Here is a 12267-nt window from a genome sequence, read left to right on the forward strand (position 1 = left end):
ATTAGTAATTTCTCCAAGTAAAAAAAGAAAAGAAAAGCTAATGCAATTATTGTTAGATCAATAACTTCAGGCGATCCATTCACATTTTTAACCTTTTTTTAAAAATACGATGGAGAATTAGATTTATGATTGACTAACTCAATCGATTGGGAATCAAATCAACTTTCGTTGGTCACATTTCTGAATTACTTTGCGTGCACATTTGACATTTCAGTCTAAACAAATCAAACTTTATATTTCCATTTTAAATTCGCATATTCTTTAAACAATGTAGACAAAACCAGAACGGCACAAAAAAACCAAAAAACATAGAATCAGTCGCAGCCTCCATAGCTAATATTTAAAAAAAACTCCAACCAAAAAACATTCATTCTGTTCTTGGAATCCTCGAAGAGAGCAAGAAGGCAGGAAAACCAGGAACAATGCTGCAGGCAATGGATTGTGCCTCTTTTATTCTTAATTTTGGGGTTCTTTCTTAGAAACAAAGACATAAACTGTGCTTTACATTCACTTGCAGAAGTTCGTCTCTGTTGCAGTTTTGGTTGCTCTTCTCTTCTTCAGTGTCTCCTCTGCTCTCCGGGTACATGTTTATAAACCCATCAAAATTGACCCAAATTTCTTTTTTGGGTTTTAATATTAACTGTTATTGCGTTTTGCACTCAGGAGGGACAAACGTGTGTTGTGGATAGTAACTGCGATTCTGGGCTGCACTGTGAGACTTGTGTCGCCAATGGTAATTTGAGGCCTCGATGTACCCGAATTCGGCCCTTAAACCCCACATCGCAGGTCTCTGCAATCGATTTACAAGTTTGCTTCTTTGATTATGTGCGTATATCATATGGGTTTCTGGTTTTGATTTTTATTTTGGTTTTTGGGCATGTTTAGGTGAAGGGATTGCCGTTCAATCGGTACTCTTGGCTCACTACGCACAATGCCTTTGCGAGGATGGGTGTGAAGTCTGCCACTGGTTCCATAATTCTTGCTCCCACCAATCAACAGGACTCCATCACTGACCAGCTCAATGTATGTTTTTTTTTTCCCCTTATTCTTGTTTGGTTAGTTAGAAACTGAGGAGAAAATGTTTGGATACTAATTTAGGATTCAAACAAAGACCACAACCACCTGTGTCAATTAGGTATGTTAAGTTATTGTGGTTAGAAGTGGTTGTTGGGTTTTGAACTAATGTTGCATTTGAAATATCAACATATTACCCACTTGAATATTTTTTAATTAAAGACCATAACTTGATTGCCATGTGAATGCAATATTGACAACAATGTGATTCCGGTCATTAAACGACCAACTTCAGGTTCTATCTCAACGTTGTACTATTAATTTATAGGTGGTGAGGGACACACATTCTTACCAACTCTCTCTTGACTGAGTGGGCAAGCATTGAACTTCATTTTTTTAGATTCAAATACTAATAAGCATGGGGTCATCTCTTGATTAATTAATTGGTTACCTTTCTGGCGTCTCTGCCGAAAAGTCCCCTCCAATGGAAATAATTTAAGTTTTGTGCCATATTGCCATCTCATTGCTTATTTTACAAGCCAAGATAAGTTACATTTCTTCTCTAGCATGCTTTGATTGGAATGCAAACATCATTGTTTTTGTTGAAAAGATTGAAAAAGCCACAATGAATAACAATTTTTGTTCTCATATATTTTAAAATGCACTTTCTGGGATTTTAGTTTAACTACAGAGTTCTGCATTAAGAGAATAAAGTTGAGTGCTTTGCATTCAGCCAATTTACTATCAATTTAAAAACTAAGACGAGTGAAATGTTCTTCTTGGTGTCATCTACTTGCTGGTTAAGATGCAAAATTTTGACAAGACAATTGAGAGGTCTTGATATGACAACTATTATTCATATGCTCTTGAATTTGGATTTATCAGTTTTAGTTGGCAAATGTGGAAAGCAAAAACAAAGAGGCATAGCCTATATACTGATCCCGTTATTGTTAGATTTTCGACTAATGATAAATTTCGTGAGATACTGATTATACAGCTCAATCGAGAAGTAGAGAGACTTTAAGGTTACCAGTGAATTAGAGACTTCACTTTTAGCATTCATATATCCCTTTGTAGATTTGATAAAAATAAAAATTGTAAAGAGTGCTTGTTATTAAATTAGACTTGTTCAGAAGTGTTTTTTCCTCTTGCAGAATGGAGTTAGAGGTTTGATGCTTGATATGTATGACTTCCTCAATGACGTCTGGTTGTGTCACTCCTTTGGAGGTCAATGCCTCAACTTTACAGCTTTTGTAAGTGCAGAAACATTTTCTGAACTCTGCGAAGGACAAAATCGATTTAGTTTATAATTAGAACATTTGACTTTTTGAAATTCATACCTTGAAGAAATATTTGAAATGAAACTTTTATTGTATTTTTTAGTCCTGAACTATTTGATTGTCTATTATTTATGTCAGCAACCTGCCATTAATGTTCTGAGAGAGATTCAACAATTTCTTGAAGCAAACCCTACTGAAATTGTCACTATTATCATAGAAGACTATGTCTCGTCTCCGAATGGACTCACCAAAGTGTTTGACGCTGCCGGCCTAAGGAAATTCTGGTTTCCAGTATCTAGAATGCCCAAGAACGGTGGAGATTGGCCAACTATCGATGATATGGTTAAGAAGAATCAACGTTTATTAGTTTTCACTTCAAAGTCTGCTAAGGAGGCTTCTGAGGGCATTGCCTATCAGTGGAGATACATGGTGGAAAACCAATGTGAGTCCTATTTTCAACCTTAAAAGGAAAAAGAGAGAACCCTGTTCAAGATTGCATCTAAAAAATCACTTTTCATTTTCTTCAAATTATAGACGGAGATGGTGGGATGATCAATGGTTCCTGCCCAAATCGTGCAGAATCACCTCCTATGAACACCACAACAAGGTCACTAGTTCTAGTGAATCATTTTCCTAGCGGGCCTGATATTACACAAGCTTGCAAGCATAATTCTGCTCAATTGATGAGCACCTTAAACACGTGCGACGGTGCAGCGGGTAGACGATGGTCTAACTTTGTCGCCGTCGATTTCTACAAGGTATGGTCTTATATGAATTATACATAAATACCATACCAAGTTAAAAATGATGTCTATTGAAAGATGCCAGTTAAAGTAGGTGTGATTAATTTGTTCATAAACTTTCAGAGGAGCGATGGCGGGGGAGCCCCGGAAGCTGTAGATGTCATGAATGGTCACCTTGTTTGTGGGTGTGACAATATTGCCAAATGCAAGGTCTGCAACAAACAACTTTCAGTCTCACTTCCCATCCCCCTCTTTTACAAAGTTAACTAACAAAGGATTTCCTAAACCAAACTCATAACTATATCTACACTTCATATGCAGGCGAATACGAATTTTGGAGTGTGTGTTGATGTGCCTGAGGCTGGTATTGCCCCTGCACCTGGATCAGTAGCACCTGGATCAGTTGCACCTGATGTCAACTTTGCTTACTTGGTCAGGAGACCAGTTCAATTTTGGTGGTTGCTTGGGATGGCTGTGGCACAATTGTTCTTGTCACTGTGATATTGATCTTATAAAGTGTGTGTTCTTTGTGGCTTTGTGCACTACCTCACAAAGGGATAAAGCCTATTCTAACCAATAGATTGACAGGCAATAGGATTGCACTTGATTTACAATTCAATAAAGCAGAATATAGCTTTTATTCCAGCCTTTCTGTGTTTAGATTCATGTGATTTACAGTACAATAAAATGGTGGTGGTGGATCCTTTCTGGAACAGATCTCGTCTTCTCTTGTTCTTGTTCTTGTTCTTGTATAGCTGTGGTGTTCTTTCTGCCTCATAAAACAATTGCAGTGAATAAATGAGCTTTCAGGATTCATCAGTGGGAATCATGTGATTGCATAGATGAAAAATATCCTTGAAGTGGGCTGGGCTCTTTTAAAGAAAATAAATGGGCTTGGAGTAACATGGAACCAACTTTGTCACGACCCAAAAGAGAGACACATGACCGGCGCAAGACCCTGATGATCTGAGGGCTCATAGAGGTCAGGCAAGCCTCTGACCTATCTACAAACTGATAACAAAATGATTCCAAAACTCGAATACCTCAACAATTTCCAAACATAATCATCATCCCAATGGTCATACAAGCTGAATGATCCTAATTGCAGATGCTGGGCTTATCAGAACACAAATATGCTCTAACAAGCTCAGAAAGGAACATTACAGCAACAATACATGAATAGTTTTGGATTACTGGGCCGGGTCCAAGTAGGTGGGCTGGGCTACAGTAAAAAAGAATAAGTGGGCTTGGAACTTGATTCCAAATTATAGGCAAGCATCACCTATTCCCCCAAGCTAAACCAACGTGTGCACTGCTTTTCTATTAATCAACCACTTGAAGTTGAAACCTTAGCATCCTAGGCTAAATAAACAAGATTAACTTAACAAAATTTCCAAATTAAGTCGGCGTAAGGTCACGGGGGTGCGATTAGCGAATAATGAATATGTTTAAGAGTTAATCTTGCTGGAATCAAGGGAATTCAAAACTCTAAACAAACATCAAGTATATAGTAGTAGGGTTTGTGCACTGCTCAAGACACTCTTGTATATTATCTTTTAGTTTGGCTCAATTTAATCCTTCTGATTAAGCGCATTTACCGACACGGTTAACCCCATAATATAATACAGATTACATTTTATAAATATGGACATAAATTTGGCAGATTAGTAGGGGAATCTAGCTAGCCAAAGTATGTCTTATTGGTGAGGGAGGGAGGGAGGGGGGGGGGGGGGATTTTTAATGTGAAGAAAAGCATATTCCAGACACACTTTATGAAAATTTAAATTAAGTAATGTAAATATTTGGTTTTATAACATTATCGTTAGGACTGAATACGAATTGAATCCCTGACAAACAGTGAGGTATAAGTACAAGTTACATATTATATATCAAATAAGGTGCAACTTTGAGCTCGAGTTTTTTTTATGGAAAATGACATCATACAAGTTTGTTCTTTGAACTAAACTCAGGCCATCATGCCCACACGCACAACAATTTCCCGTTTAACGACAAAGTAAATTGGGCTAAAGCCCAGCACGAATTCAAATTCATAGACAAACTTATTCTACCTGAACTTTAGCCTTGTATATTAGTATCTGAGCCAAGCATGAAATACCAAAGCTTTGCTTAGCGATTGATGGTACCCCTAATTATTATTATTTTTTAGACAATTTCCAATAAGAACATAATTAGAAAGACATGTCTCAATAAGTACAATCAAAAAAATTTATTAATAAGGACAAAAATCATTGAATTATCTATATGCCCATCTTTATTTAAAAATTACAAATTATTCATTCGGTACTTTTCCTATCCACATTTCTCCATGTATGAATCATCAATTTTGACTTTTTTTTCTTTCATTAAATAAAATTTCAAAATGATTTTTCTCTCAAAATACATGACGAATTTTGAAAAAAAAATTTCTAAATCAACATGGAAAACTCTTTCAAACAAAGATCACTCGTCGATATATTTTGAGATGAAAAAATCTCGCATATAAATTTAGTGCAGATAAATTTATCTACACTGCATAAATTTACCTGCAATTCATATAAATTATCCATAGTTGCATAAATACTAATTTTCTGTAGAACATATAATTTATATGCATAGTATATAATTTATTTGCAGTGCATAAAAACTATTTATCTGTAAAGCATATAATTTATCTATGGTATATATAATTTATGTGCAGTGTAAATTTAGTGTAAATATATTTCAATATATACTAATCATAACAAAACCACAATAAATAACAGATAATACAAATAAATTTCAATATACTAATCATAAAAAATTCACAATAGATAATGCATATAAATTTAGTGCAGATAAATTTGTGTCTATAAGATTCACATTCCGATGTGTAAACTTTGAATCTTGATTTAACATCTAAAATGTTTGAATCTTCAAAAATGTATTAGACACAATTTTTTGGCTCTTAGAGTTTTCTTTCGAACGCTTTAAAAATCATCTCAATCGGAACCCAAACGAGTGAGTTATGGCTGCCTAAACAATCTGACATCAGAAATACAACCCCAATGAGCAAAATTTGAGCCTCGATTTCACCTATAAAATGTTTGAATCTCCAAATATTTATTAGACATAATTATATAGGTCTTAGCCTTCTTTTGAACGCCACAAAAATAGTGTCAATTGAAACTTAAAATGAATGAGTTATGTCTGTACGAACACATTGACGTCGAACATACTGTCGTAAAAAACACAACTCCATTGTGCAAACTTGGAGGCTCAATTTGACCTTTATAATGTTCAAATCTCCAAAAATATATTAGATAAAATTATATGGGTTATATAAGTCTTCTTTCAAACATCATAAAAAGAGTCTCAATCAAAGCTCAAACGAGTGAGTTATGGTTGTCCAAACACACCGATGTCGAACATACCGATGTCAAAAATATAGCTTCGATTTATAAACTTTGAGCCTTGATTTGACCTTTAAAATGTTTGAATCTCCAAAAATTTATTAGACACAATATCTGAATGGTTTAGTCTTCTTTCAAAAACTATAAAAATCGTCTCAATCGGAGCTCAAACGAGTGAATTGTGGCTATTCAATCACACTAACATCATAAATGATATTTAATTGTTGAAATTTAGAAGTAAAACAATGGTTGAGGGAGTACGGTCAATAAAAAAGATATTTTAAATAATCTATCTTAATTGAAATAAATCTTATCCACTTATGGACCGTATGGGTTGAAAAAACTTAGAATGGACCTATTGAAATAAAATTTTAATTCAAGGACCTATTGCTAGTTAATCTTTTTTTAGAGAGAAATAGCCATAACTATTATCTACTAAATGAAGTGTATATATGTATACCAAAATGTGTTTTTACATTTCTTCCTATTGTAGGTGCTCAAACTACAATCGATGAAAAGTTGAGGTAGGCTATGAGCAACCTGCAAGACAAGTAGACAGAAGACAATCAAAAAAAACTTTGGTGCTGGTGGGGTGTAGGTCAAAAAAACTCTGACGATCAAGTCAATAAAGATGGAAGTCAAAAAGAAAGCTACAATGGATGCAAATGTATATAGGTGTGACCGTGGATGGAGGTGAGGCAGAGAAAGTGTTTAGAGAGAGAGAGAATGGGGAAGAATGATTTAGGTAGAAAGAACGTAGTCTCTGAGTGATTTTGGATCAACCTCCCTTCTTCTGGAAGAAGGAAGAGTTTATATAGAGAATAAAGATGACATCACGTCATGTGAGGTCAGATCTCAGGTATGATCTGTAGTGGGTATTTTCAGAGTGGGGAGTATCAAAAATAGAGGTTGATTAGATTGGTAACAAAAATAATGTCATTGATTGCGGGCTCATCCCTGTGATAGGACGGATGCAAATTACAAGGATGCATGGAGCAAAAGAACCTGTAGTATTGGTGTCGAAGAAAATTCTATAATTGGTTGAAACTTGAGGTCGACTATGGTAATTGTGACTAAGGCGCATGATGAGGACAAGTTGAAAAGAAAGGTTTGGGCGACAAGTTGCCTGATCTGGTAATGATATGGATAGGGTGTCTAGTCATGCACGTGATGCAAACAGTAGAAGTAGAGTGTATAGTTGTCATACTTGTGATGGTCCACAGACTAGATAGTCCGAAGTAACAATAGTGGACCTCGAACATAAAATGTGAGCCTTGGGTCTCGTTAGTTAAAGGGTTGAATGGGCATAGAGCAATACTTGAGTAAAATGGACCTGACCATTTTTTACCCCTACAACCATGGGCCCGTTTGGGCAACCATTTTGCACAACAATTTATGGTTTTTGAACAATAAATTGTTGAGCTCTACCAAACAGCCATTTGAGGGCCCATATTTCGAGACAATTCCATAACAATAATATTGTGATTTTCAAATTGTTCTCAAATGAACAATTTCTTGACTATTTCCTAACGTTTAATATTTTCTTACCAAACTACCCTCAACTTCTCAATGTGATACCCTAATTACCCCTGTCTTCTTCACCTCTCTATTCCTCGTTGAACACACCCTACCAGCCGTACGTCTACCTCCATCACAGCTCTCTGCACCTCTTCTTACTCATCAACGCCTTCTCCTCCAGCTCATCCTCCTCTGATGACGAGCACATCCTTCATTAGCCACAGTACAACCTTCTCTCTTAGGGCCTGAGCGTGCTGGCGCTAGTGCAGGTGAAGATGCAGGTAGGCCTGAGCACACCCGTAATGGTGAATAAGTGAATCGGTGAGCGGCTGATGGTGGTTTGCAGGTGCTTGTTGATGGTGGTGGACAAGCGGTGGTATGTAGGTGTAGATGGATGAAATGAAGACAAAACAAAAAGTAATTTTTTTTGACTGGAAACAAAAAGTAATATTAATGGCATATTTTAAAATTTTTAATTATAATAATTTATAGTAATGTAATAATAAGGGAAAGAGAAATAATTATTATTTAATAAATATATAAATTTCAATTTTATAGTTATCAAATAAATTATTAAATTTATTTAAATGATTTTTAATATTATTATAAATTCTTTACAACTTAAATGTAAAATACCCCTACACGTAATTTACACAACAATCTTAACATTATATATGCTACCAGTAAAAGTAGTACCAAACATCTACCAGCATTTCATGAACCATATATTCTATCATATATTATCTACAATATATGTTATAATATATGTTATTGTCAAAATTGTCTACCAAACAGACCCCATATATTTATATAAATCTTTTTAATGTAAAGTCCATCTGAAAACATTTTTCTTTGGAAAAATATCACATCATGCTTTTAATTTCACACCAATACCACCTCCACCACCACTCAGCACTTTTTTTGCCATGTCTTTTAGTGTTGGATGGGACAAGAAGTCTAGGTGGGGAGCTCCCACCACACACAATAAAGGTTGGTTTGAAAAAAATCCAACGATTGGACCATATCTGCAATCACAATTGATATGTACACGTGCCCGACAACAAGACAACCCACGTGGAGAGCCATTTCAATTATTTTGATAAAATAAAATCATAGTCCGAATCACAAACCCCAATTAGGTTGTCTCCTTTACACCCTAGTAAATAAATACTATATAATAAGTTTTTTTTTAAAAATTAATTCTTGATTGATTAATCACCTTATAATAAAATAATACTAATTACGGTATCAACAACTCCCATCCATTCAAAATCACGAGTAATTCAAATGATACTCATGTGTGTAATATCGCATAGATGTCTCGAGTTCGAGCCTCCCTATCTCCTTCCCATGTAATTAAAAAAAAAAACTCCTATCCACCGGTTACTTCATTGTTTAATTAAAAAAAAAATTAGATTTTAGGTTGCTACATGGCAATGTATAATTGGGTGATTCCAATTTAAAATTGCGGTTAATTTTTTAATGTCCCCTCACATGTACAAATTTTGTTGAGCATTATGTCAATGAAAGACCTAAAAGGCAACACTAAGTCACTAACACATGCAAACTTTTTCTAAACCTAAAGTAGTTAATATTTAATCCAACTTTTTTTTTTCTAGCTTTACTTTTAATTAGATTAGACGTCTTTTAATATGTACTTTTTTAGTTGGTAAAGATAATACCTAGTTATCCGAATCAAAGTGTATATATATATATATATATATTATTAGAGATACTTCAACAGAATCCGGCGAGGTTGATGAGCAATTGTGGTCACAGATTCTTAAATTCTAACAATAACTAGTTATACTATTGTATTTAATTAAGAATTAATGTCTCTTTACACAAAGTAGCACTAGGAGTGCATGTGGATTCCAGATGTCACAAATTAAAGTCAATTTGTTCATCAACCAATAGTTGCTTCTTCTTTTCTGATGCATGCGACCCGCGGCCAGTACTATTGGATTCGCAACTAAGTAAACTGATCGGGCTTGTGTATTAGATCACAAACTTCGAATACTAAAAAAGTTCATGGAAAATTCATGTTTGAACTCATACCTCCGGAGATAATTAAACTCTAGTAGGAGAACATGACTAGTATGCAAACACCATCAGTGACGAATCCACTCTTGTGACACTGGAGACTGTGTCCCCAGTAAACTGACGAAAAAATATAATGGTATTCGACAGCTGATTAAGAAAAAATGTATCAAATCGTAATATTTTATTTTAAGGAACCCAATACTCAAAATACACCACCTTTTCATCTTGGCCCGAAATCAATAATAAAAAGCTCAAATCATTAGACAATAGCCCAGTTACCGAAATCGATTATGAACAAACATACAAGTTAATTTGTTAACGGACATTAGACCAATTTGATCAAACATGTTCACTTATTTAAACGAACTAAGTTTGGGTTACTATAACTTGTAGACATCGAAAGATTGGCGAAGTTGAAATTCAAATCACCGAATGTCCAAACGTTTCGACTTGGTAATCTAAAGTTCAAATTTATTTTATTTTGATAACTTTGATTTTCATATTTTCAAACAATCAGCCGCTTATGTGGCAATTTGATCGTTATTTGCAACTATCAAAGATGTTGGTGTGCACTAACAGTTGTCGCATGGAAATTTTTTGAGGCATACTATCGCAATCGGGATCATGACGAATGGAGTACTCAAGGGTGTCATTACAATCCACTCAGATACAATGAAGTCGCCACTAATTGGACTTTATAGACACAATTGGATACCAAACAGCAAGGCATGGGTTCGGGAGTCTATTATGCGTGGGAAAAGTTTTAGACATCCCACGACATTTGCCCTATTAGAACATTTATCATTTGAGAATTAGGGAGTTTCATGTTTTGCCATTTATTGGATGAATATTACATATGCACAAGAGATCCATTTCACGAGTGATCCATTTCATTCAAGTACTTAATTCCAAGCAGTTTCATCCAACTATTTAACTCTTTGTGCCTGAAATTCTTAGTGTTGTAGTCTTCCCATAATCATAAATAAGTTCCCTATAATCTAATTAGAGGAACCTAGGATTTGTAAAGAAGAAAAAGAAAGGAGAGATTTGTCTTTTGATAGTAGTAAATAGGATTTGGGAAAGAAATAGTCATGCAAGCTTGCCATGTCAGTGTCATCAATCATGTCAGCAACTCCACCGTGTCACATCATAAAATTTGAATGGTTTTTTAACAGTCAACTTATCACATAAACAAGTTAACTATATGAAAATGTGAAAATTTGTCTCAAAAGTGGAATAAATTTGAATTTTGAATTACCAAATAAATACGTTTGAATATTCAACAACTAAGTTGGAACATTATGAATCTTTGGATGAGTACAACTTATATTTTACCCAACTAAGCTCACTTCTTCCAACTCCGCTTGTTTATTTAAAGGACTTTTATCAATAACGATCCATCATGAATACTATTTTTTTTTTTTAGAATAAATTATGCATTATCTTCGAATGAGAATATGAGATATAGATCCGTCCCTTAATAATCAAATCGTGAAATCTCAATATGACAAGGATAAGACCGACCCCAACCCGGCTAAAAAGAGTATTATTATGTATGTGGTCAAACTTCACGAAAAGCTAGATAGATACATGTCAAAGTTTCTAAACCCAATACCTTATTATATGTTTTTAATTGACAAGTTACGGACTTACAGGGGTTAAATTTGAAACACAAAGTGATCCAGGCGGTGTCGTTTAATGGGAGCAAACTCTGTACAGAGACAGTGCGCCCCCACGAGCCACGCCTTCGCTTCTACCCCCCTTTGTCTGTAGTCAACCGGACAACGTTGCCCGGCTACAGCCCACACCAATTTCTGTCTCCAAGTCCCCCCCGGATGCACGTGCTGTTTGCACGTGTTTTCCAGCTAATTCCCTCTGTACGAAATTCCAATTTCCCTTATTAATATATACTGCAAAATAAAAAAAAAAATTATTCCTACACTTACATCGATTCAATTATCTTTCGTGTAAAATTTATTATTATTATTTTGCAGATTAAGGAGAGAACTCGTGAACATAAACCGCCAAATAGACCGACAGACAGTCTGTGACTCGTACTTTGTATTGTATCCACTTTAAACTAAACAGTCATCTTTATTTTGCTTTTTTCGAAATCACATTTCTCGGTTTACATGGTGATGGTCCCACTTGATGAACATCGTCCACTTAGATGGGACCCACGCAGCAACAATATAACCAATTAACGTTATCCACGATTACACAAACGAGATTTCGTTCCGAATAAAGAGGTGGAGAGACAACCTGGACCCGCACATTCTC

The 12267-nt window shown here is 35.1% G+C and overlaps 1 protein-coding gene across 1 annotated transcript; it reads left to right on the forward strand.

Moving 5' to 3' along the window:
- Nucleotides 1-366: 366 nt before the first annotated feature.
- Nucleotides 367-3752, forward strand: LOC119990672 (PI-PLC X domain-containing protein At5g67130-like). Its single transcript, XM_038836720.1, has 9 exons — nucleotides 367-431; nucleotides 518-580; nucleotides 664-786; nucleotides 886-1023; nucleotides 2169-2267; nucleotides 2433-2736; nucleotides 2829-3052; nucleotides 3161-3247; nucleotides 3359-3752. Exons 1-9 carry the CDS (start codon nucleotides 423-425, stop codon nucleotides 3536-3538), a joined length of 1227 nt encoding a protein of 408 aa, XP_038692648.1. The 5' UTR covers nucleotides 367-422; the 3' UTR covers nucleotides 3539-3752.
- Nucleotides 3753-12267: the final 8515 nt, after the last annotated feature.

This window comes from Tripterygium wilfordii, chromosome 22 (assembly GCF_013401445.1).
Source record: "Tripterygium wilfordii isolate XIE 37 chromosome 22, ASM1340144v1, whole genome shotgun sequence".
Lineage (NCBI taxonomy): Eukaryota > Viridiplantae > Streptophyta > Magnoliopsida > Celastrales > Celastraceae > Tripterygium > Tripterygium wilfordii.